Here is a 27,849-nt window from a genome sequence, read left to right as displayed (position 1 = left end):
TAACATAAGGTGAGGTTTAGAGTATCTGTACAAAATATGACGACAATAGCCCAAAGAGGGGGAGGGTTATCACAGGCTTAAAGGTTATTATAGGTTTGAGGTTATTGCATTTGTGAAGTGGGAACTAAGAAACAGGCAGACAGAGTAGGTGTTAAGTTGTACAATGTTGACTAACAGATTTTGGTGATTAAGTTTTCATATTGTTAGAACAACCATTTTATGAAATAAAAATAGGTATAGCTAAATAAACAAATAGAAGGTATCAAATGGAATACTAAAAGTATTTGACCCCAAAATAAGTCTCAATGAATATCATAAAATTGAATTTCTTAAAGTATATTTTCTGTCCACCATGACATTGACTTAGAAATAAATAACAATGAGATAGCTGGGAAATCCCTAAATATTTGGAAATTATAAATAATTGATGGCTCAAAGATAAAATCACAAGGGAAATGAGAAGACAATTCATAGTAAATGGTAATGACAATGCGAATATCAGCATTTATGGGACACCGAGCAGTGCTTTGAGAGAAATTTATTTCTTTTAATGCCCATCAGAAAATAAAGACAATTTAAAGTCAATAATCTAAGCTATCACTTTAAACGCTAGAAAAAGAAGAACAAATTAAAATCCAAACTAAATAAAAGGAAAGAAATAATAATGATCATAGCAGAAATCAATAAAATCGAAAACACGCAATATGAAAAATTAAAAGAACTATATGTGGGGTCTTTGTAAAGATTTTTAAAAAGCTGATAAACCCTTAACAGGACTAATCAAGGGAAAAAACCCAATGGTTTCAGGTATGAAAGTAGGAAATCCTGTGAACATTGAAAGTATAATAAAGGAATATCATCAAAATCTTAATACTTATCCATTAAATGAAATAAGCAAATTACTTTTAAAACAAAATCGATGCAAGATGAAATAGAGTATCCAATCCTTTATCTAGTAAAAACTTAAATTATTAAAACCTTCTTATAGAGAAAACTCCACTCAGATGGCTTCCCTAGTAAATTCTATCAGACATTTAAGAAAACAATATTACTAATCATATAAACTCATTCAGAAAATAGAGGAGGTAGGAACATTTTTCATTTTGACTTGTGAAGTAAACATAACTGATACCAAAACCTGACAGCAACATTATACAAAGGGAAGTGACAGACCAATACCCCTAGTGAAGGTACATGAGGAATCCTCCAAAATATATTTAAAAATCAAATCCATGAGTACCACTTCACACCTACAAGGATGGCTATTATTAAAAAAACAAAATAAGTGTTGGAGAGGATATGGAGAAACCAAATCTCTGGGGTTGATAGAAATACAAAATGGTGCAGCCACTGTGAAAAGCAATGGAGTGGTTCCTAAAAAAAGTTAAAAATAGAATTATCATATGACCCAGCAATTGTACTTACAGGCATATACTGAAAGATATTGAAAACAAGGTCTCAAATAGATTCTTGTACACCAAGGTTTATAGTAGCTTCAGCCTCAGAAGGCAAAAGGTGGACTATGGCGCTTTGGCTACTCTCCTCTTCTGAAGTGGGTGTAGTTTTGAGATTTCCACTTTGGGAAACACTTTGGCATTATCTGGTAAACTTGAACATATGCATATCCTTCAACCCTACAGTCTAGTCCCAGCTACATGCCTTATAAATATATATATATATATATATATATATATATATATATATATATTTTTTTTTTTTTTGCATGGGCAGGCACTGGGAATCAAACCCGGGACCCTGGAGTGGCAGGCAAAAACTCTGCCTACTGAGCCACCACGGCCCACCCTCAGCATGCCTTATCTTTGACAAACTCACGTTTAACCCCAGATGGTAAACCCCCATTTATAGTAGTATTGATTATATAGTAGTATATAAATCCCATTTATAGTAGTATTGATTATAACAGTAGAACAAGTGGAAAGAAACAAAATGACTGTCAAATGAAGAATGGATCAATAAATTGCAGTATATTCATTTTCATACAGTTGTATGCTATACAACAAAGAAAATGAATTAACTTGGGTAATATGAAAAAAATTTGAACCCAGCAAAATATATATATAAATATATAAAAATATATATATTTTTTGGCATGGGTAGGCACTGGGAATCAAACCTGGGTCTCCAGCATGGCAGGCAAGAACTCTACCTGCTGAGCCACCATGGCCCACCAAACCCAGAAATATTTAAAAGGATAATATATCAGAACAAAGTATGATTTATCCAACACGTGCAAAGTTTTTCAACATTTGATAACCAGTGTGATTCCCTACATTAAAAGAATAAAGAAGACAAACCATGTGATTATCTCAAAAGATGCATGAGCTGGTAGAAATTGTCAAGATGATTCTAAAATGTACAGGGAAATCTAAGAGCTCTCTAATAATAAAAATTATTGAATATTTTGAAAAAGAACAAACTTGGAAGAATTATACCATTTGGTTTCAAGTCTGACTGTAAAGCTACAGTAATCAAAATTATGTGGCAATTACACAACAGTAAACATGCAGTTCAATGAAACAGTAGAGAGGGTCTAAAAATAGACCCACAGAATTATGGTCAGTTGGTTTTTGACAAAGATGCCAAGGTAATTCAGTTGGGAAAATACGGACTTTCTACTAATGGATGTTGGAAGAACTGGGTATACATATGGAAAAAAATGAACCTCAGTCTCTTACCTCACACCATATATGATATTAATTTAAAATGGGTTATTAGAGTTAAATGTAAAAGTTGAAACAAAATTTTAAAAGAAATGGGTTATTTAAAATGGGTTATTAGAGTTAAATGTAAAAGTTGAAACAAAATTTTAAAAGAATCCATTGTAGAAATCTTTTGTAACCTTTGGAGGTAGACCAGAATTCTTTTTTAGGATGCATTAAGGGCTAACTATAAAAGAAAAAATTATGAATGAGACTTCATAAAAAATCTTTGTCTTCTTTAAAAGACACTATTTAGAAAATGGAGAAGCAAGCCACAAAGAGATGGGAAGAAAAATATTTGCAACACATGTATCTGATGAAGAACTTGTATCCAAAACAACATAAAGAACTCTTAAAAATCAGTAGGAAGTAGACAACTCAATAAATAAATGGGCAAAAGAATTGAAAAGATACCACGCCCATTCATAATACGAACTGCTGTTATTAGTCATCAGGGAAATGCAAATTAAAACCGTGGTGAGATACCACTATACCCCCTAGAACATCTCAAATTTAAAAGCCCCAAAAGACCAGAAGAGACCCTTTTCCAAAGAGGAGGTACAAATGACTAAAAAGCATGAAAAAGATACTCAAAATCACTAGCTATTAGGGAAATGCAAATCACAACTACAATGAGGTATAATTCCACATCTACTAGGGTGGCCAGTATCAAGAAAAAGGAAAGAAGACTACAGGTGTTGGGGAGGCTGTGGAGAAATAGCAACACTGTGCTCATTGCTGGTAGGAATGTAAAATGGTGCAGCCACAATGGAAGACAGATTGGCTGTTCCTCAGGAAGCTAAGTATGAACTGGCAATAGAGCTACTAGTTATATACTCAGAAAAACTGAAAGCAGAGACGTGAGCAGACATTTGCACACTGATGTAGAGGCATTTTTCACAATTGCCAAAAGATTGTAACAACCCAAGTGCCCAGCAACTGATGAATAGATTCACAAAATGTGGTATATGCATACAATGGAATATTGTTCAGCTATAAAAAGAAATAAAATCCTGTGACAACATGGACAAACCTTGAGGACGTTATGTTGAGTGAAATAAGCCAGACACGAAAGGACAGATGTTATATGGTCTCACTAATAGGAACTAATTATAATATGCAAACTCTTGGAACTAAAATCTAGCGTATAGATTACCAGGAGATAGAAAGAGCACAGAGAATGGGGAATGGATTCTTAATTTATACAGAAATTTAATAAGATTGATTGTAAATGTTTGGGGATTGGTGAAGGTGATGGTAGCACATTATCGTAAGGGTTGTGGTGCTGAAATAGGGCTGTGATTATGGGTGAAAAGGGGAATTTAGGGTTGTGTGTGTCACTAGAAGGAAAGCTAGAGGATGAAGTATGGCACTGTGTAACACTGGGGGTCCTGTTTGGATGATGGCTGGGGTTAATTGTGCAAATGTAAGAATGTTCTTCCAGGAACTGGAACAAATGTTATCACTATTACAGGGTGTTAATAATAGTGTTGTATATGGGGAAAATACAGCTAATGCAGACTATGGACCATAGTTAACAGTAACTTTGCGATATTCTTGCATCAGTTGTAACAAAGGTACTGTACCAATGCCAAGAAGTCTCAATAGTAGGGAGTATGTTTTTTATTGTTGTTTCCTTTGGCGCAATGAGGAATGCTCTCAAATGGACTTGATGAATGCACAATACTGTGATTATACCAAGAGCCAGTGGCTGTACACTTTGGATGGACTGTATGGTGTTTGGATACAGCTGCTTTAAAAAAAATTTTAAAGCCCCAAATACCAATTTTTGTTGAGTATGCAGAGTAACTGAAATTCTCATGCATTGTTAGGGACTAATATGATGCAATTATTTTGGAAAACACTTTGACCGTTTCTGTGGAATTAAACACAAATTTACCATGTGGCCTAGTAATTCTATTCTTTGATATTTCTACAGGAGAGATGAAGTAATTTGTCCATAAAAATGCTTATATGAAAATGTGCATAGCAGTTCATATCATAGAGCTGCAAATAGAAAAGAACTCAGAAGTCCATCAGTATGCGAAAGGGAAAACAAAATGGGGTATATTCATATGATGGAATACTACCCAGCAATATAAGATGTGAACTTCTAATCTACACAACACCTTGTTGACATTTTGTTCAACCAAAGAAGCTGCCCACAAAAGTGTACATAGTATATGATTCCATTTATATGAAGTTTAAAGAACCAGCAAAATTTATCTCTAGTAATAGAAATCAAATTAGCATTTGCCAGGGATGGGAACAATTGAGGAGTGGAAGGGATTCCATCTGGGGTGATGGAACTGCTTCACATCTTGATGGATGCATGTTTATACTTCAAGCTGGCTAAGAAATTAAACTTGGGTGCGTGGGTGGTTCAGTGGTAAAATGCTCACCTTCCAGGTGGGAGACCCAGGATTGATTCCCAGACCATGTACCCCCACGCCCCCCGAAATAAATTAAACTTGTTGGATGAATGTGGAGAGGTTGAGAAACTTGCCCAAAGTGTAGAGGCTGTGAGTTTGGATCTGTCTGTCCTTTCTCCACTGTGCTCGGAAGCTGGGCGTTGCCAGCCTCTCGACCCCAGCCACATCACTGCTCTCCTCAGACTTGTCCCCCGAAGTATTGCTCACCCACATTTAGGTTTCTTCCATGCTGCGCCAGTCACTTACGCAGAAGAGTGACATGGCGAGTCTTTCCAAAAGCAGGCAGGGATGGGTGGTTTTCAGTCTGTCAGCAGGACAACTGTCGTTGGTAATGACTCTGAGAAATGAGTGTCCTTGCACCAGAGCCTGCCTGGGAATGTTTAAAGCCCAAACAGCACCATCCTTGTCCAAAGCCTGAAGTGACTCTTGGCATAGTGCTTTCATCTACTCAGGTGTTTGGTCTCCAATTTTTCTTCATTCACAGAAGCTTTAACTCCTAAGGAGAAGTCCCAACTGAAGGGCTTTAGGGACTGCTTACAGCTTGTATTGATACCCACTGGCAATTCGGAGGGTATTTCATCATCTTTGGCCTCTGCAAGTGGCAGCCCTGAACTGACAGCCAGAGAGAGTCAGCCCAGGTGGCAGCGGGTTGATGGCGCCCTGTCAGGTGACCACAGGAATTCTGTTACCAAGAACAAGCACCTTGGCTTCCCTCACCTGTAACTCACACCAGGTGTGAGACGAAGCGATTTCCGAGTTGTTGTTATCTCACAGGTGTTCATCACTTCCTGTGAATGACTTGCATTTGTGATTGGTTGCATCAGGGACAAGAAAAAGAGGAGGAAAGGATAGACAAAGGGCTTGGCCATTTGAATTCAGAACTGAGGTTAAACTGGCCTTCTAGCCCCAGATTTCCTACTGTCCAAGTCAGAGCAAGAATTACCCTGGAGGGCCCAAGGTCTCCAGGAGAGCTTTGCAGATGTCCAGACTCAGTTTCTAGGAAACCGGACTTTGGAGAAACTGGAATGGATCCATACATAGGCTTAGTACAGAGACATTCATCTTTGTCATCGCTGCCTAGGGTGGTATTTGGAAACTCTCCCCACCCCAGGTAAAAATGCCAACAAGAGCTTCGTCTAGTTGCTTCACAGCAGAGTTTGTGAAACGTGATTTAGTGTTTGTCAGATCATCACTGATTCATAGTTCTTACATAGCACAGACAGATGGTCGAGTTGTTAGTGGAGGTTTATCTACTGCTTCCTTCCAGAATTTCACATGGGGACCTCTGGTTTGCATGTAGTGGGACCAAAGCATTTGAACTAAATATGAAAAGTTTTCCTTCGGGTTGATGAAGTTCATTCCAAAGGAGTAAAACTAAGGCTGGATCAATTTGTTTTTTGTTAACTGTTGCTGTTTTATTATGCTTGGCAAGTTCCCACATTTCTTGGGGTTGTTATTAATTTTTTGTGTTTTTTATGGTAGGCCCCATGGATAGTATTAGTTTCACCCTGGGCGCTAGGTCTGTAATCCCAGTCGAGACTGGCAGGTGAGGGATTCGATTTTTTATTAGGAGCTGAGACCCTGCACTTCTCTGTCGTGGGTGACCTGAGGATGGGGTGAAACAAAGCGCCCCCAGTCAGCCTTTTGCTTTCCTTAAAGGCATGAGATTATTAATAGAGCAATACGCAGTATCACATTCAGCAACCTCAACGTTTGAGGACTTGTCTTCCTTTCCAATCACTCCATCTTGCCTCACACCTTACACTTCAGCTGCTGGGTCACCCTGCTGCCGTCCCTACTCACTTGTGTGTCCTCGTCCTTCGAGGGTGAGGGATGGGCTCCTCCAGCCGCCTTCCCCAGCCTCCAGGCCGTGCACGTGTCTTCCTGTGTCTCTGTGACAAAATCTCTCTACTTCGCCTCTGCACTTACCGCTCTGCCCTAGCTCCGTGTGTGAGTTTCCCGAGAGCAGGCATGGGGTCTCGTTCACACTTGGTTCACACCATTGATGATTTAGTAAGCATTCGTTCTTATCAAGAACCTTTACGAAGCATAAGAGGTTTCTGAAAAGTCATAGTAGGTGCTATAAAGTCTGCACACTAGAATTCAGGACTTTTACTCCCAGGAGAGCCCATGGGACCCAAACTAGAGCCTATTTATTTTCATTCTGGATATAATTCCAACAAGCTTAGTAGCCTGGTTTTTCAGGGACCAGAAAGACCATTAGGGGAGAAACGTGGTTATTATGACCACTAATAGTAGGCCGGCAGGGACGGGAAGGTCCCTCCTTTAGCAGCTGTTTCCAGTTCCCATTGCCTGCTTAACTAACTGCTTCTAAGACAGCCTCAACACTGCATCTTTCCAGTAATCCATCTTCCATCTTTCAGATGAAAATTAGAAAAATAAAGAAGAAGTACCTGCAACTTTAATTTGTTTCTAATTATAAAAGTAATGCTCATTGTAAAAACCTCAAGACATGCAAAAGTATAAAGAGGAAATAAAGGTCACCCCAAGCCCCACCCCTAAAGTTGATGTCCATCACAGTAGAGGTATATGCTTTCCTTTCTGCGCTTGTCGGCATCTTTGGCTAGAAATGAAATCCTGCATATTCACATCTATGGTCTTTTTAGCTGAAAATGTTTCCACTGTCACACCCACCGTCAGCAACTGCAGCATCTGTGCTTCCATGGCCTTCACTACACACTTGGTAGAAGCATCACCTAAGGCCATGCTTAATAAAATGTTATTGCTGATGTCAGCTCCACACTCACCCCCAGCCCTACCCCCTCCTGATGGTGAGTGGTTCTTCTATGCTAAACACTGGAAATTTTTCTCACTTACTCCTCCTCTGCAGAAGAAATCTTGGAGAAACCACGGCTAAATATTTCTTCCCTCTGTGGCAGGAATTTGAAAACAAAGTGAACAGAAGTGCGTGCAAACAAAGGGTGTCCAGACAGCAGAACCGATTTGCTAGCTGACAAACAGGTCTTTATTTTCCTTCTTTGTGACCTTATTTTGAGGTCTCTGGTAGGATGAGCTATTACTGTTCCTTAAGAGGTCAGTGTGCCTGGCGAGGCTGGCTTTGGTTTTCCTTCCTGCGTGCTTCAACAGTTGTGTGTAGCCCTACGGCCATCAGCTGTCCCTCTGTTCTAGGCCGAGAGGCCGGAGGTTAGAAACAAGACGGAACGCAGAGAAACAAGCGTAGCAGGCTCCATATTTGCACATTGCTGAAGCTCCTGAGCTCCTTGTGGGGCAGCGGGGGTACAGAGCCCCCAGCTGTGGGCATCAGCTACTGCATCCTTGAGGGCTGTGGGTGGAAGAGAATAAGCAGGATGAGAGGGCAGCTTTCCTCCCCCCAAAAAGTTCTGGAATTTAGCTCAGGGACTGGCTTTTTAAGAACTCAGATCTGAGAATGTGACTTTTTGTGAACTACAAATGGATGAAATTTCCCTTGGAGTCCCTGTTCTTTTTAATGCTTATGGCCTTAGAAACTCTTATTATTAAGTGCAAGGGTTAGAAACCTAAAGAATAGCCGCTTACTCACAGACCCAGTTCCACTGGTCGGGTATTTGGAACAATTGGGATTCATGCTCCTGCCAGTCACGTCCATGAGGGAAGTGAACAGACGGGTTTTAAAAAGTTTGTAAGGGCTGCTGTGCTTGCCGGGGTGGTTCAGGGTGATTTTCCCGTCTCAGTCTTTGGCAGGCCCCCTGCGGCCGCCCTTCCAGCGTGGCATAGGGACACCTGTGTTTCCCGTGCAGATGCGGATTCTGGGTGTCTCTGGTTAGCCCCCGCCCCCACCCGCCTCGTGGCTCCACCAGAATCCTTCCCCTATGGAAAACGCAGACCAGCCAGCCCGCCCCAAAGCCCGCCCGACCCGTCCCATCCCACCTCTGCCCTTTTCAGACTCAAACGAAAGCCGCTAGCTTGGTCAGAGGGTTTGCTGTATTTAAATGGCCTTTCCCTGGACGTGTGTTAGCCAGCCTGATCTGAGGAGCTGTGCTTTTTGTGACTCTTGCATTCACTCTTTGCTTTGAAGTTCTCAGCAGACAGAGAGAGAGACACGTTTAGTAGATACAGGAGAATTTTTCTTCTAACTAAGGTGTTACTTTAAATAGGGAATAAGAGGTGATACTGTCATCGTCCTCTGATAGCGATCTGCCTGATGGAAATACCGATGCAATCAGCAAGTAAACAAGGGCACGCAGGGCTCAGCTGTGAGGGGTGGGACACACCAAGTCAGTGGCGCTTAGAACCACATATAAAGGCAATTTCTGCATATGCATATCCTGTGGTAAAATGCCAGTTTCCTGATAAAATATCCTCCTATGCCCCCAGCCTACACCCCACCACCCCGAAAAGGGTAATCAGGGGCCCCTCCAGGCCTCATTTCCTGTGTCATTTGCTCAGTGGCCTTTCCTGAACCCCCCCACACCCCCACCCCCAGATGGCCAGGTGTCACTGCTTCCTCCACTTTTCCTTCACAGGACTTACTGGAGTTTGTACATCTGCTTGTTTATGTTGCTTTTATTTTATTTTATTTTTAGCGACGTGTGTTTCCCACACCAGACTCCTTCGGGGTAGAGTCTGCTTTGCTCTCTGTTGGGTCTCCAGCACCTCATCCAGCACCCGGCTAGCCAGGGACCTGCTAAACGTTAGTGGGGGAGCGTGATGACTCCACTGACCTGAGAGGTCCCTGAAACAAGGCTTTCTGCACTGTATGTCTTAAAGACATCGCTTTTTAAAAAATTTATTTATTTATTAAAAAATTAAGAAACAAAATAAAACATCAACATACATTATCAGTAATTCACAATATCATCACTTAGTCGCATATTCATCATTTCTTAGAACATTTGCATTAATTCAGAAAAAGAAATAAAAAGACAATAGAAAAAGAAATAAAACGAACACAGGAAAGGAAAAAAAAAGATTATACCTACCATACCCCTTACCCTTCGCTTTCATTGATCACTAGTATTTCAAACTAAATTCATTTTAACATTTGTTCCCCCTATTATTTATTTTTATTCCATATGTTCTACTCGTCTGTTGACAGGGTAGATAAAAGGAGCATCAGACACAAGGTTTTCACAATCACACAGTCACATTGTGACAGCTGTATCATTATTCAATCATCCTCAAGAAACATAAGACATCGCGTTTTAATAGAAACGTGCGTTTCTTCCATTAAGCAGTCTCAGTTTCCACACCACTAATCCACTGTTTGACCAGCCTGTACAGGTGGCCTTCTCAGGGTCCGTTTCACCTGTGGAGACGGCAGCTCACGCGCCTCTCCGTTCCCGCCTTGACCAGTGCGCTCAGGAAGCCTCTGATGGGCTGAATGGGGTGCCTCCTGTCAAGGGTCCTCTCCGGCTGTCCTTAGTCTTTCTTTTGGCTGCCCTGTCTTGAGGCTTTTCCTTTTTCCGTGATTGTTCTCTGCTCACTTGAGAGTCGGGTCTGAGCACCTGTTAGATGTCCTTTACATTCTGTAATTGCACCTGCGTGCTCCAGGTGAGAGGTATTTACCTTGTGTTGCTCTCTTACAGTTTATGAAACACTTTCTTACACATCACCTCAGCTGTGTTTTATCTTCACCCTGGGGCCCCATGCTTCGGGTAAAAATAGCATTGTTGTTCCCACGTCACTGATGAGCGTCCAAAAGCAGTTAGTTACATAACCTTTAAGGTGCAGAGCTAGAACTAAAACAAAAGTTTCTGATGCCTTCTCAAGGCTGAATGGAGTTATCTAAACGAAAACTAGGTGTTCGCCTTCCCCTCGGGCTCCAGCCCCACCAAAATCCATCACCTGTGTGTTGATTCCCAGTTGGGAAGTTTCGCTGTGTTCCTCCACTTGGCAAGCTCCTCGCCATACCCTGAGGAATTTGATTCTAGGCTTACTGCCGTACCACACTGGATTCTGTCTTGTGTTTGTTATCCAGGACCGTCTGTTTTTTGTCATGGAGTTTGTGAATGGCGGCGACTTGATGTTTCACATTCAGAAGTCTCGTCGTTTTGATGAAGCCCGAGCTCGTTTCTATGCTGCGGAAATCATTTCCGCACTCATGTTCCTACATGAAAAGGGAATCATCTATCGGTGAGTTTTGGAACCCCTCTCTCATAATTCCGTCCCTGCCCCCTCTCCTTGTTTGATCCATCCTTCTCTTTCTCAGGATGCATCCATTGAAATCTTTCCAAATTAAATTCACCAAGGATCCAAGTGTCCAGTAGAATAAATGCAGTACATAGCCATGTCTCTCATCTCCAGATTGAAACTTGCCCCCTGTGATATTGGTAAAATGGGCCTGAGAGGCTCATAAATCCATTCCCACAGGTTGCCAAGTCCTGTGAGGTGCTGAACACCTCGTTGTCTTTGCTCTCTTGTAACATTTGAAGTGAGTGGGTTAAGCATGGAGCTGTTCTGCCTTAAGACTCCACACCTAAACTGAAGATTACAGATAACCATTGCTCTAAGTTGCGAAAGTAAGCAGGTATCTCGGTTGGATGGGATGTGGTTCACCAGTCAGGGAACTAAGAAACGAAAGTGGCTAAGCAGTGCTCTGTTTGGTGATGTATCTCATTTGTCATCACCCAAGTTTCATATGATTTCATTTCATGACACAGAATATTTTGATCTGATTTTGAAGGGGCTAAAAATCTGCTGGTTATTGTTAGATCTCAGATTAAAGGGTATCAAATGAAACTTTAGTCAGACAGAATGTTAGATAAACTGGGAAATGTGACGGTGAGTGATAGTTTTTAATCTTAAATGTTCCTACTTTTTTCTTGTTGCCAGTGTCCTCCTACTCTTTAAATCACGTTATAATTCAGTTGCCACCTGAACCTTTTCTTCCCCTTGAGATACAACTGTTACTTCCTTTGAGGGGGAAAAAAAATCTCTTTTTTATATTGGGAACATGAATTTCCTGATTGAAATGTGCTATTTATTAACCTTGACAAATACTGTTCCTTTTGTGAGCTCATGGCAGCATTGACATTATTATTATTATCATTATTAAAATATAAGAGAACCTTGGAAACAGTAAATATTCTTAAATACCTCGGAAGAGAGGAGTGAGAATAGTAAAGAATGGAGCAGGACTGGGAGACAATGCCAGAAAGAAGTGGGTTAGCAGAGGAGGTGTAAGAAGCAGCATTCAGAAATTTCTTACAGTTGGTTCTCGGTGCAGACCCTGAAGCTTCAGCCTCAGACCCAATGCATTGTGAGGGAGAGAAAGGGATGCAGACCTAGAAAAAGAGGCCTGGGTGACCAGAAATGGGAGCCAGCTGCTGGAAGGTCACCAGGAATGTCCACGTGTTCTTACATCGTGGGACTGCCTTGGCATAAGATGCTTTAGATGACCTGTGCTCTGAGCTTTCTCTCCCAGATCATGGTGTTTTCCTGGTGCCTCTGTCGGGGGACTTCTCCCACCCTGGCATCCTGCCCTGTGCACAATTCGTGGACGGATGCTGGCACCACCTGCGATGGCGACTGGATAAAGGTCCCTCCTGGGGGTGGTACCGGATTCTGGGCAGTGAGCTGCCCCTTTGTTTCCCTCAGTTTTGCTCATCCATCCATCTCTGTTCTGCCTACTGGGCAGGGACTTCTGTTGTAAATCATAATATTAGCAATAGCAAGAGCTAAACTAAACACTTGTTACAGACCCAGCAGTTTAGCTGCATTTCTCCTTTAATCCTCCTAACAACTCTGTGAAATAGGTAATATTATTCACACTATTTAAATAAGTAACTAGAAGGCTTAAAAGTCACAGTGCTAACTGATAATAAAGCCAGAACTCTATGTTTTTAACTTTGGGGCTACACTGTCTCCTTATGAGAGACTGGAAGGTTAAAATACCCCAAAGAGTCATCTCCTTTTTCCCTTTCCGGTGAAAGGATAACTTTAATTCATGAAAACTAAGCAGAGGAAGGAAAAGCAGTAGTACAGAAACTTGGGATTTCATAAATACTCAAAGGCTTTACACTTTAAGCAACATGCTATATTGATGTGAGGTATGGAGCTTGCTTCCTTGTATTAAATTTTACCACTTTCACTTTATTTATTTCATTTGTCTTGAAATATGGAGGATAGACATTATATGAACTGATTTAGTTTCTAGTGAAGTGGTATCAGTGTATCTGTTTGGAAATTTTATTTCACTTCTTGGTGTCTGTGGTTCAATTCTGAGAATTGATTTTAATTGACTTTCATTTACTTGAATGCTGTGTTCGGGTTATAACTGATATGGTTGACTCTGAAGGGAACGCATTTAATTAGGATAGATCAAACCCTATTTTTGTCCTGCAGATTTATTTCCACATGGTAATTTAATTCCATGCAGGGCACTGTCCGGGGTGGGGAGTCTGCAGGCTAAGGCTTTGAAAGCCACATCCCGGGAATTCACACACAGTAAAGGGCACACTGGGTCAGGAGAGGATGCGGAATTGATACAGGGAGCCCAGCTGGGAAACTCGGAAGCATCAGAGAACTTCTCTTCTCATGCAGGTCAGGCACAGCCTTTATCAGAGCTACAGTGAACCTCAGAAGATGCGTCTGATCTGCCAAATAGACTTGTTGATTTTGTTCTTTGGGATGGGGGGGCTATTATCCAGCAAGTTACAAAGACAATACCATCTGCAAGACATCGTAAATCTAATAGGACTTTAGAAGATTGTGCCTCGGGCTCTTTTTGAAGTGAATTTCTTTCCCCTTTTTTAGGAGAGACAGGCCAGTTATGTACTTTTCAGCTTCTGTTCTGACCCTGATTCTCAGATGTGTGCCCTTGAGTTTCAGGGAGGAACAGAAGCCCAGTTCCCAGAGATACCGTCGGAGAGAGGTCTGCCCCTTTGCCTTTAGTTGGGAGGTCTGGAGCCTGCCCTGGTCTAGAGACCAATAAGAATGGGCGGGCTCTATCTCTAAGTCAACTCGGCTGGTGAACTCACTGCCCTCCCCCCCTCTTTGGGACATGACTCCCAGGCATGTAAATCTCCCTGGCAACATGGGACGAACTCCAGGGATGAGCTGGGACTCAACATCATGGGATTGAGAAAACCTTCTTGACCAAAAGGGGAAGAGAGAAATGAGGCAAAATCAAGTGTCAGTGGCTGAGAGATTTCAAAGTTGAGAGGTTATCCTGGAGGTTATTCTTGTGCATTATATAGATAATCCCTTTTTAGTTGATGGTGTATTACAGTGGCTAGAGGGAAGTACCTGAAACTGTAGAGCTGTGTTCCAGTAGCCATGTTTCTTGAAGATGATTGTATAATGATATAGCTTTCACAGTGTGACTGTGTGATTGTGAAAACCTTGTGTCTGATGCTCCTTTTGTTCAGGGTATGGACAGATGAATGAAAAAATCAGGAAAATAAATAAATAGTGGGGATAGGGATAAAGGGTTAAAAAATGGGTAGATTGAAGTACTAGTGGTCAGCGAGAGAGAAGGTTCAGGGGTACGGGATGTATGAGTTTTTTCTTTTTTTTAAATTTCCTTTTCTGGACTGATGCAAACGTTCTAAAAATGATCAGAGTGATGAATACACAACTATGTGATGATATTGTGAGTCACTGATTGTACACCATGTATGGACTGTATGTGTGTGAAGATTTCTCAATAAAAATAATAAAAAAAAAAAAAAGAATGGGCAGGGAAGTAGGGAGTCAATGAGGCTTCTTCTTTAATGGAAAACAAAAAGGCCATCCCATCTTTTGTCCTGGGTTTGTTGGCTGACAGAGAGCATGGATAGAGTTCATGGATAATTTACTTGTAACTTTTTTCCTAACTCCAGCATTGCGGAAAAGTTAGGGAAGCATAGGGGCACAGTCTCCATCTACTTATCTACAGACATTGTAGGTACCTTTTTCTGCCATATTTCATAAACTGTATCAAAAAGGATTTTAGCCTTTGTTAACATTTCAACCCTAAAGTCCTAAAGCAGGTGTAAATATTATTTGCTGTTATCAACCATGTTTAAAATGTATCTAAAATATGTTGGATTAGGAGGGATTTATAGAGGGAGCACTGTTAAAATTTTGGTTCCTTCTTACCATACCACATAGCTCTTCTTACTTTTCAGCTCATTAGTCTGACCACTCTGTGCCTTGTGCAGTTCTTGACACGCGGAATGTGTTGTAATAAGGGTTTACTTCTGAAGCTCTGAGTTCTTACTGTGGAATTTCATTGTCCCACTTTGCAGACATGGAGCTGTTCCACAGTGGCTGATGGCCAAGCCTGACATATTGTCTTTTGCTCATATGTTTGTGTAGCATGTTAACTTTAACACTTTTTATTGTGAAATATGGCATATATACAAAGAAAAGATATAAAAAGCAATAATTTTTTTCAATGTACCCTTCAACAAATAGTTACAGAGCAGATTTCAGAGTTTGTTATGGGTAACTATTCCACTATTTCAGATTTTTCCTTCTAGCTGCTCCAAAACCTGGAGGCTAGAAGAAATATCAATATAGTGATTCAGCAGTCATACTCATTTGTTAAATCCTATTTTCTCAGCTATAGCTCCTCCTTCTCGTTTGATCCTTCTCCAAATCTGTAGGGATCTTTAGGCATGCCTGTTCTTTTTCATGTTGAGAAGGAGTGTTGACTTTAAAGGCTAGGGGGATATAATTAGTTGATAATCCTAGAGAGGCTCTTCCTTCTGGGTTTCAGGATTTATCTGGCCTAGGAACCCTCTGGAAATTATAGATTCCAGGAAAGCAAACTTAGTGCATGAAACTTTTATAGAGTCTCAGTTTGAGCTCTAGGTGTTCTTAAGAATTAACAGGAGTGATGTTGGTTGGAGTTTAGCAAACCATAGCAATTAGCACTAACTGAAGCTTACCTAAGTATAACCTCCAGAATAGCCCCTTGACTCTACTTGATCTCTCTTAGCCATGATGTCGTATTTTATTACACTTCTTTTCCTCCTTTTGGTTAGGAAAGTGTTATCCGATCCCAAGGGACCAGGGCCAGACTCGGCCCTAGGAATCATGCCCCACATTGTCAGGGAGACTTTCACCCCTGATTGTAATGTCCCATGTAGTGGGGAGGGTAATGATTTTCTTTGCAGAGTCAGGCTTAGAGAGGGAGAGGCCACATCTGAGCAACAAAAGAGGTTTCCTGAAAGCAACTCTTAGCCCTTATTATAGGTAGTCTTAGCTTGCCTTTAGTCTCATGGAGCAGGTGAAGGTCTTGAGCACATATGCTATCATCTTCTACCCTGTTTTCTGATATACCTTAGTCCCAACTAGATTGGCTTCAGTTTTTTTTTTTTTTGCATGGGCAGGCACGAGGAATCGAACCCGGGTCTCTGGCATGGAAAGTGAGAATTCTGCCTGCTGTGCCACTGTCACACCGCCCTGGCTTTGTTTTTACTTGTAATTGAGGCCTGATCTCTTTTTCCATTACTTTAACTGTTGCTGTATAGAGCTATGCTAATTTTCAGGGCTGCAGCACTCCATTTCTGGGTCTTAGATGTCACAGAGTTACTCAGAGTTCCAGGGAAATACCAGCTGATACACATACAGCTCAGTGTCTCAGAATCTAGAAATACAACTTCAGGCTATTTGGCAACTCTAAGGGCTTATAGGCTTGGCTCCAATGTTCTTATAAGTATTTTCTGAAAGAGACTTTCGCTTATTTGTTCTTTTGTTTCTGACTTATTTTGCCCAACACGTTGTCTCTAAGGCTTATTCAGTTCATTGTGTGCCTCTCGATGTCCTTCCTTTTTGTAGCCATAGCGAGTTCCATCATATGAATGTATCACAGTTCCCCATTCCGCTTCTCAGTCATTGAACCCTTCAGCTCCCTCCATCTATTGGGCATCAGGGATAATGTCAAAAATATACAAACCATATCTTATGGTATGATTGTACTTATGTACAAACCACATCTCACTTGGTTGTACAATCGGCACCACTTGCAGTTTTAGACCGTTTTCAATGGTCCATAGAGACAAAAAAAAAAAAGAACAAATACAACCTCGCCAAATATAAAATCAAAACAGTCCCTCATCACTTGTCTTTCTCCCCCCAGTTAGGTGCCCCTGGTAGTGCTGTGGTACTGTTGATGTCTTCCTGTTAACCATTGGCCATAGCATACAATTTTAGTTTCCCCTCTATACCCCTCTACTATGGACTCTTTGTCCAGTATCAAACCTTTGAAATAGTTCATGCGAGAACTTATTTATAATTGTAGATTTAATCAGTGGGATACATGGCACTATACATCCCTTTTCCGTCATTCTCACCTTCAATATAGCAATGTTACTCATAACCCCACTAATTAGTTACCATCACTTCTGTTTCCTTGCATTTAAATTCGACCTCTTTGAATAGCTTTGCCCTGACTCTAACTTCTATGTACTCTAGATCTATTATATTATACTGTAGTGTAACCTCGGAGCTTACCTTTACCAGAGTTATAATAGCGAAATTCTATAGTGTCTGTCCTTCCGTGTCTAACTTATTTCACTCAGCATTATATCCTCAAGGTTCACTCACATCATATGATTTGGAACCTCATTTTGTCTTACTGCAGCCTAATATTCCATCGTGTGTATATGCCATGATTTGTGTAGCCACTCATCTGTTGATGGGCACTTGGATTGTTTCCATCTTTTGGCAATTGTGAATAGTGCTGCTGTGAACATCAGTACGCAAATGTCTGTTCATGTCACTTTCAGCTCTTCTGGGAATATACCGAGGATTGGTATTGCTGAGTCATAGGGTAACTCAATATTTAGTTTTCTGAGGAACCGCCAAACTTTTCCACAGCAGTTGGACCATTATACATTCCCATCAACAACGAATAAGTGTTCCAATTTCTCCACATCCTCTCCAACAATTATGGATTTCTGTTTGTTTAATAGCAACCATTGTTACAGGTGTGCAGTGATATCTCAGTGTAGTCTTAATTTGCATTTCCCTTAAAGCTAATGAAACCTAGCATCTCTTCCTGTGGTTTATAGCCATTTGTATTTGCTCTTCAGAAAAGTGTCTATTCATATCCTCCACCAATTTTATATTTGGATTGTTTGTTCTTTTATTGTTGACCTGTATAATTTCTCTATGTACACAGGATATCAAGCCTTTGTCTGATATGTGGTTTCCACACATTTTCTCCCATTAAGTTGGCTGCCTCTTTTTGACCTTTGAGGGACAGAAGCTCTTGATCTTAAGGAGTTCCCATTTATCTAGTTTTTCTTTTGCTGTTTGTGCTTTAGGTGTAAAGTTTAAAAAGCTACCTCCTATTTCTAGAACATGAAGATATTTCCCTACATTTTCTTTTAGACATTTTATTGTACTGGGTCTTATATTTGCCTTTAATTCATTTTGAATTAATGTTTGTACAGGGTGTAAGGTAGGGGTATTCTTCCATTCTTTTGGCTATTAATATCCACTTCTCCCTTGCTTATTTATTGAAAAGACTATTCTGTCCCTATTCAGTGGATTTAGGGGCCTTATTGAAGATCAGTTGTCCATAGATTTGGTGGTCTATTTCTACACTCTTGATTTTATTCCATTGGTTGATCTTTCTATCTTTGTGTTGGTACCATGCTGTTTTGGCCACTGTGGCTTCATCGTAAGCTTTAAAATCAGTAAGTGTTAGTCCTCTCACTTTGTTCTTCTTTTTTTAGAATATCTCTAGCTGTTTGGGGTCTCTTTCCCTTCCAAATAAATTTGATAATAGCTTTTCCAAGTCTTCAAAATAGGTTGTTGGGATTTTTATTAGTATTGCATTGAATCTGTAGATCAATTTGGGTAGACTTGACATCTTAACAATATTTCACCTTCCTATCCATGAGCGTGGAATGTCTTTCCATCTACTTAGGTCATTTTAAATTTTTTTTTAGCAATGTTTTGTAGTTTTCTATATACTAGTCCTTGACATTCCTGGTTAGGCTCTTTCCTTGATATCTGATTATTTTGGTCACTATTTGGTATGGAATTTTTTCCTTAATTTTCTCCTTAGGTCATTGCTTGTGTATAGAAACATCACTGGTTTTTGTACATTAATCTTGCATCCCACTATTTTACTGAATTTTACAACAAGGTAGCTTTGTTGTAGATTTCTTAGGGTCTCCCAAGTATAGGATCATTTCATCTGCAAATAATAAAAGTTTTCTTCTTCCTTTCCTGTGTGGATTACTTTTATTACTTTTTCCTGTCTAATTGCTCCAGCTAGGATTTCTAGTACAATGTTGAATAATAGTGGTGACAGTGAGCATTCTTTATCATTACTTATTTTAGAGGGAAAGCTTTCAGTTTCTCACCATTAAGGATGATGCTGGTTATGGGTTTTTCATATATGCCCTTTATGACATTGAGGAAGTTTCCTTTGATTTCTGCCTTTTGAAGTGTTTTTATCAGGAAAAGATGCTGAATTTTGTTGAATGCTTTCTCAGTATCAATCAATATATGATTTTTTCCCTTTCAATTTGTTAATGTGCTGTATTATGTTGGTTGATTTACTTGTGTTGAACCACCCTTCATTCCTGGTATAAACCTCACTTGATCATGATGTATAATTATTTCAGTGTGTCATTGGATTCGATTTGCTAGTTTTGTACCAAGAATTTTTGCATCTATGATCATTAGGGAGATGGGTCTATAATTTTTCTTTCTTGTAGATCTTTATCCAGTTTTGATATCAGAGTGATATTAGCTTCATAAAATGAGTTAGGTAGTATTTATTTATCCTCAATTGTTTGTTAAAGTTTGAGCAGGATTAGTGTTAGTTCTTTTTGGAATGTTTGATAAAATTCTCCTGTGAAGCCATCTCAGCCTGGGCTTTTCTTTGTGGGAAGATTTTTGATAACGGATTGAATCCCTTTACTTGTGATTGGTTTGTTGAGATCTTCTGTTTCTTCTTGAGTCAGTATTGGTAGTTCGTGTGTTTCTAGGGATTTTTCCATTTCATCTTAAGTTGTCTAGTTTGTTGGTGTGTTCGAGTTCTCCAGAAAAACAGAACCAGCAGGAAATATCTGTAAATATGACACTTATAAGGTATACCACATAACCGTGGGAACATTAAGAGTCCAGAATCCGTAGGGCAGGCTGCAAGACTGACAGCTCCGATGAAGAGTTTAGACGAACTCCACAGGCGAGGCTCATTGGCTGAAGAAGAAATGAAAAATTTTCTCTTCTCCCTTTAAAATCTTCAAGTGATCAGATTAAAACTAATTGATTGAATTCTCTTGTTCATGGAAGACGTACCCTTAGTTGGTCAGAGATGCAGTCATTCAAAGATGCAGTCAATTGACTGATAGTTTAATAAACCAGCCTTCTGGTTTATCAACCAGCCAAGAACCATCCTTGCAGTAACGGTTAGACTAGTGCTTGCCTGACCAGACAACTGGGCACCATCACCTGGTCAAGTTGATACCAGAACGCAACCATCACAATAGCCTAATAGTTGTTCATAGTATTCTCTTATGATTTAAAAACTTCTTTAGGATCCATGGTAACGACCCCCCTCTCATTTCTTATTTTGTTTATTCTTATCTTCTCTTTTTTTTTGGCAGTCTATCTAGGAATCTGTCAGTTTTATCAAAGAAACAACTGTTGGTTTTGTTAATTATTTCTATTGTTTTTTGTTCTCCAGTTCATTTATTTCTGCTTTAATCTTTGTCATTTCTCTTTTTTTATTTGCTTTGGGGTTAGTTTGCTGTTCTTCCTCTAATTTCTCCAGATGAGCAGTTAAGTTCTTGGTTTTTGCCTGTTCTTATTTTTTAATATAAGCAGTTAGGACAATAAATTTCCCTCTCAGCACTGCCTTTGCCACATCCCATAAGTTCTGAGATGTTGTCTTCTCATTATCATTCATCTCCAGATATTTACCTATTTCCCTAGCAATGTCTTCTTTGATCCACTGATTATTTAAGAGTGTTGTTTAATCTCCATATACTTGTGAAAGCTCTAGTTCTTTGCTTATTATTAATTTCCAGCTTCATTCCATTATGGTCAGAGAAAGTGCTTTGGATAATTTGAATCTTGTTAATTTTATAAAGACTTATTTTGTGTCCCAGCATATGACCTATCCTGAAGAATGTTCCATGAGCACTCACTAGAGAAGGATGTATATCCTGGTGTCTTGTGGTGTAAAGATCTATGTATGTCCATTAGGTCAAATTCATTTGTCACATTGTTTATGTTCTCTATTTCCTTGTTGACTCATCTGTCTTGTTGTTCAGTCTATAGTGGAGAGTGGTGTGTTGAAGTCGCCCACTGTTATTATTGACAAGTCAGTTGCTCCCTTCAGTTTTGCCAGTGTCTGCCTCATCTACTTCGGAGCTCCTTGATTGGAAGCGTAAACATTTATGATTATTATTTCCTCTTGGTGAATTGTCCCTTTTATTAATATATAGTGTCCTTCTTTGTCTCATGATGTCTTTATATTGAGTCTATTTTATCTGATATTAGTAGAGCTACTCCTGCTTTCTTTTGATTACAGCTTGTATAGAACACCTTTTTCCATTCTTTCACTTTCAAACTATTTGTGTCCTTGGGTCTAGGATGTGTCTTTTGTAAATTGCATATACATGAATTATATTTTTTAATCAATGAGTTTAGTCCTTTAAAGAGTTTAGTCCATTAACATTTGAAGTTATTAGTGTGAAAGCAGTTCTTGAATCTACCATCCTATCTTTTAGTTTTTATTTGTCAGATCTGTATGTTCTTTTACCTCTCTCTGTCTCTGTCTTACTTACCTTACTGGTACTCTTCAATTCTGTGCCTTCCTCCTGACTTCTCTCTCCTGTCTTTTTTTTTTTTTTTTTTTTTAGCTGACAGAACTCCCTTTAGTATTTCTTGTAAGGCAGGTCTCTTATTGATCATTCTCTCCGTCTTTGTTTGTCCTTGAAGATGTTAATCTTTCCCTCAGTTTTGAAGAACAACTTGGTTGGATAAAGAATTCTTGACTTGAAGCCTTTCTTATTCAGGATTCAAATAGAGCATAGCACTGCCTTCTTGCTTCCATGGTGCCTATAGAGTAGTCTGAACTCAGTCTTAATGTGTTTTCCCTTGTATGTAGTAGATTGCTTTTCTTGTATTGCTTTCAGGACTTTCTACTTCTCTTTAACATTTGACAGTTTGATTTGGCCTATTTGGATTTATTCTCTTTGGGGTTGGTTGGGCCTCTGATTTGCATATTTATATCATTTATAAAGGTTAGGAAGTTTTGCCTGATTACATCTTCGACTAACCTTCCCAGCCCTTTACTCTTCTCTTCTCCTTCTGGGACACCAGTGATTCTTATATTTGTGCACATTTTGTTGTCCATCATTTCCCTAAGATCCAGTTCTGGTTTTTCTTTTCCATCTTTCTTGCCATTTGTTCTTTTGTGTGCTCTATTCAATTGTTCTGTCTTCTAGTGCACTAATTCTTCCTTTTGCTTCTTTGAATCTGCTATCTTGTGTCTCTAGTAGATTTCTAATTTGGTCTACTGTATCTTTCATCTCTGTGAGATTTGCCATTTTTCTATTTAATATTTAATATTCTTCTTTGTGCTCTTCTAGTGTCTTCCTGATATCCTTTATTTCTTCATAAATATCCTTGAATAGTTCTGTATTTTGATTTGGTCATTTAGCTGCGTCATTTCTGCCTGTAGCTTCATGTGCTTTGTGATTTTTGTTGTGTTCGGTATGTTTGATTATCTTAATAAGGTTATTTTGCAAGTTGGTTTCCCTCACTTGTCTAAAGTTTTGTATTTTCTTGGTTTTGTGTTGATAGTTTCCTTTTTCACTTGGCTTGTCAGGAATTCCCCACCAGACTTGGGCTCATGTGGGGTGGACAGATCTACCTGAAGGTCTGTTAAAAGCTAGGCAGGGGTGCATGGGTAGCTCAGTGGCAGAACGCCTGCCTGCTGTGTGGGAGATCTGGGCTCGATGCTTGGCCCATGGACCCCAGAATAAGTCAATCAATTAATTAATTTAATTAAAAACACACTCAGCAATTGAAGGTCCTGAAGTCAGAAGGTGACATCCCAAGATATGTTGGGATGACTGGTACCCAGAGAAGAGAGAGAAAATTTTTAAAAAATAAAATAAAATAAATTAACAGTGTAAGTATACAAAAACATATAAGTAAAAATAAAAAGTAATGATTTAAAATATAGAAAATATATATATTTTTATAAACCTGAGTAGATAAGGAATTTGCCAGACTATGCTTGCTGCTTCTTTCTAGCAGATGGTGCTCCTGAGGCATCTCCTCCCCTCACTATGGCCCCTTCCCGACTACTGTGGCCATCTGGGAGGGTGGAGTTGGTGGCACGGACCTGCTGCAGCTGATCACACCATCCGAGGTCCAGCAGTGCCACCAACCCCCATGCCCCATGGGCGGCTATTCCTGCTGCCTGGCCGGGTGACTGCCCTCAGCACCTGGGGGCACACCTTTTCAGGTGGATGGCTAGGCATCTACCTGGGCTCCCCATGGGTGCTGCCAGCCTGGAGGCCATACAAGGAGGTTTCCCCAGCCAGCAGCAGGGGCAGGCTGCACAGTCAGGTCCCTTCTGTCTGCATTTCCCTGCATTCCACACCTGCCCCCAGTGTGGATCACAGGCCGATAAGACCTGCCCTGCTCTCCCCATTCCAATCTCCCCGCCTTTCTCCTCCCTATAAATTACTGAAAACCCTCTTCAGTCACCCACCCCCGGGACTGCAATCCCAGTTCTTTCTTCCCCATCCCCTCTTACTCTATAGAGCTGGGGTGAATTCAGTGTACCCTGCTCTGCCATCTTCCCAGAAGTCCTGGGTAGCACATTAACATTTAAAGAAAATCACCTTCACCTGATTTCTTCTCAAATTGGAAGAAAAATCTTTGCCTAATTCGAAATGTTTTTAATGCAGAATTTGGGAGGATTAGCAATCTTCCTGCAAGGCAAGATCTGTTAAGAAAGTCTTTGGACATAGTTCCTGGGCCCATGTGAATGTATCAGTCTTGACTGTCATCTGACTCCTGTTTGTCAGGGAGGTCATGGAAGCCTCATAAAGTGCCTTTGTGGGCCCCCGATCTCCGTGCAGTCTAAAGTCAGTTTGGCATAGCTTTGTTGGCGCGCAGTTCTCACTGGTCTAAGAATTTGCGCATCATCTCTTTCCAAAGCAAGCTGTGTGTTGGACCAGCAGTGGACATTATGCTCTTGAGTCATTGCTTTTGGATATGTATCTCTTGATAACTCGATATCTCAGATATCTGTGCTCAGTGCTATAATAACTTGCACATCAGGTTTTGGTTATTGAGAGTTTTTCAGATTCCCAGAAGAATTTGACATTTTCCCCAAGTGCAAAACTTTCCCTGTAGCGAAACTTATTGGCCACTTCTCTGCTCCCTTGCACAGCCTTTAGAGATCACTTAACAAATATTTATTGGGAATCGTCTCCCTGCAAAGGTTATGGGCACCATGATGAGCAAAACCAAACAGCCTTCCTTGTGAAGGGCATGGCCTGGTGAGAGGAAAGTGCACCCATCAAAGGAATATGCTGATGGAAAATGGCAGCTGTGATCAGTTCTGCAAAGGAAGGAATACAATGCAATGAACAAAACTCTTAACAGGATAACTTGATGTGTTTAGGGAGAGATGGATGATTTTCCTAAGAAAGTGACTCTTAAGCTAAGGTAAATAGGTGAAGACAAAAGGAAAGAGAATTCCAAACAGAGGAGACAAAAATTTCAGAATCCCACTAGCAGAAGGGAGTGTAGCAAGTTCAAGGTTTCTAAAAGCCAGTATGGCTGGATTCCAAGATGAATATCTTCTCACAATTGCCATTTCATTATCCTTGAGTGTTCAGTGTCCTCTGATGGCTTCAAGATTTTATTAGGCACTCCTTGTAAATAATTTATTTAAAAGTTAGGTAAGGCTGTTCATGTTGCCAGTGCCTGGAGGAGCCATCCATTCACAGCGAGTGGCTTGTGTTTAGGTATGCATGTTTCAGTTGACAATGGAACTATAAAATATTGGAGCCTGATGAGACCTTAAAGATCATCTGGTGCCAAATGCTATTTTTCAGATGAGAGAATTCAGGTTTAAAATAGTCAAAATGTAAATTTGATTCTCATAATGAATATTCTCTTAAGATGGCTCTACTACAACTTATTTTACATCTCTAGAAAAAAATTAGCATTAGAAATTTTTGTTTTCAGATCATCAACTTAACTGCCAACATGAAGAGGGAATCAAGACCATTGAGGAAAAGCACTTGTGTTCAGAACACATTTACTGAGTTCCAACTCTGCGCCAAGCCCTGTGTTAGGAAGTATAAGTACAGAATGAGTAGATTGGGTGTCTGCCCTTTGGGGCTAATCCTTCGGGGTTGGAGATATGGCCCTTTAACAGGTAATGGCAGATTAATTCCAAAATTAGAATATGCTCAGAGTATTTTGGAAGCACAGAGGATGGCCACTTAACCTAAATGGAAGTTCAGGCAGACTTCCTGGAGGAGGTGTATGTGTGTGAAAAGTTAAAAGCTGAACAAAGATAAGGGGGTATTTATGTCAGCGGTCAAGCTTGAGCAAAAGCAGAGGAGGGTGAAAGTTCATGGTGGATGTGTGGGTATGGTGGAAAATTTTGGTAGAACTAGATCATAAATTTGAGGTATGGTAGGAGAGACAGCTAGAGAGATTAGCAGAAATGAAGTTATGAAGGGCTTGGCATTCTTGAGATGTTTGAATTCTGTATCACTTAGGATTTGGCACTGTTGTCAATCCCAAGAAATCAGAATAGCAGTGGCTTAAACCACTCTGTCTCATGTAAGACTTCTGGAGGTAGGCAATCCAGCCATGCCATGTGTTCTAGTTTGCTAGCTGCCAGAATGCAATACACCGGAAATGCAATGGCTTTTAAAAAGGGAAATTTGATCAGATGCTAGTTTACAGTTCTAAGGCTGAGAAAATGTCCCAATTAAAGCAAGTCAATAGAAATGTCCAATCTAAGGTATCCAGGGAAAGATACCTTGGTTCAAGAAGGCTGATGAAGTTCAGGGTTTCTCTCTCAAGTGGGAAGGCACATGGGGAACACAGAGTTTCTCTCATCTGGAAAGGCACATGGTGAACATGGTCAGGGTTCCTCTCTCATCTGGAAGGGCACATGGCGAGCATGGTGTCATCTGCTAGCTTTCTCTCCTGGTTTCTTGTTTCTTGAAGCTCCCCGGGAGACATTTTCCTTCTTCATCTCCAAAGATCGCTGGCTGGTGGACTCTGATTCTCATGGCTATGTCATTCTGCTCTGCTCTCTCTGAATCTCCCATTCTGCAGCATTCTCTGCTCTCTCTGAATCTCTTTCTCCATAATGTTTCCTTTTTTATAGGACTTCAGGAACTAATCAAGACCCACCCAAATGGGTGGGGACGTGTCATCACCTAATCCAGTTTAACAACCACTCTCGATTACATCACATCTCCAGGGAGATTATCTAATTACAGTTTCAAACATACCGTATTGAATAGGGATTAGTCTGCCTTTATGAAATGGGATTTAGATTAAAACTTGGCTTTTCTAGAGGACATACATCCTTCCAAACCAACACACTATGGAAGCTCCATGAAGTCATCGGGGACCTAGATTTCTGTGTTTTCTGTGAAGAGATTCCTTCTTGCTCTGCAATGGTTGTTGAAGCTTCAGGAATCATTTCTTTATTCCAGTCCCAGGCAGTAAGAAGGGCAGAAGGCACTCCTTCCCAGCTGAGTCAGTTCCCTTTTAAGGAGATGCCTTTCTGAAATTTCACGCCATACATCACACTGAATTGCCTGGAACTCAGTCATGTGGTTCTGCCTAGCTGCAGTGGAAGTAGGAAGTACAGTTTTCTAGGGGGTATGCTTTGGCTAAAAATCAGGGCTCTGTTATGAAGGAAGAAGGAGGAGAATAGTTATTTGATAGAAAACTTGCAGTATCCAACACAAATATATTGGCAGGGAGTGTGGGATTTATGGAGCAGATGAAAGAGACTCTTTCAACGGCTTTCAGCAAGTTACATGATATGAGCAGATTTATGTTTTCTATTTTGTGAAGAGGGATAGGGCATATGCATGGGGGAGGAGGAGTTCAATTGGAAGTTCTTGCAGTTTTCCAGGTAACAAGATGATGAGAATCTGAACTAAGAGAGGGTTGGTAAGGCTGGAAAGAAGGGCATGAGTTTAAGAGCTATTATCAAGCAGAATAGACAAGGCCTAGTAATTAGGTAGATCCACGGGGTAGATGAGAAACTAGGGATGATTCCCAGGTGTTAGCTGGGGGTTGAATGGATGATGGTGCCCTTAGCTAGGAGATAAGCCCAGGAGGGGGTCTAGGCAGAAACGGAAGATGATGTTATATGTCAGGTACCTGAGACATACTCCATTGGAGATGCTCAGTCAGCACATGGATATGAGTCTGAATCCAAATGAAGAGAATGGACTAGAACTACACATTTGGAAGCCATCAGCACATTTAGTTCAGATCACAGGACTGGCTGCTATCCCCCAATAAGTGTGTCTTTAAAGGAACAGTGAGCCAAGGAGAGATTTAATGGGGCCTGGGGAACCGGACCCCATTAAAACCAGCCTAAATTTGCCTCCAGGCTAGAAAAAAAAAAAAACAAGAGATACTGCATCATTTAGAGTAAGTGTCTCCAAAGTACAATTCCATTGAAAACGTAATGCTATAAAAGAGTAGAAAGGGATCACTTGTTTTCAAGTTAAGTTTCTGCTGAAGGACGGCTGGGCATGGGTTTT

General features: G+C 40.4%; 1 protein-coding gene across 4 annotated transcripts in view; it reads left to right on the top strand.

The window, feature by feature from the left end:
- PRKCH (protein kinase C eta) overlaps positions 1 to 27,849 on the top strand; it is a 257,755-nt gene that overhangs the window by 165,015 nt on the left and 64,891 nt on the right. For all 4 annotated transcript variants that reach the window (XM_077122445.1, XM_077122446.1, XM_077122448.1 and 1 more), the window contains exon 10: positions 11,091 to 11,245. In XM_077122445.1, the coding sequence (XP_076978560.1) occupies positions 11,091 to 11,245 (155 nt within the window). The remainder of the gene's footprint in view (positions 1 to 11,090; positions 11,246 to 27,849) is intronic.

This window comes from Tamandua tetradactyla, chromosome 12, assembly GCF_023851605.1.
Source record: "Tamandua tetradactyla isolate mTamTet1 chromosome 12, mTamTet1.pri, whole genome shotgun sequence".
Classification (NCBI taxonomy): domain Eukaryota; kingdom Metazoa; phylum Chordata; class Mammalia; order Pilosa; family Myrmecophagidae; genus Tamandua; species Tamandua tetradactyla.
Note: the sequence above shows the minus strand (reverse complement) of the source record. Positions and strands in the feature narration are given on the sequence as shown.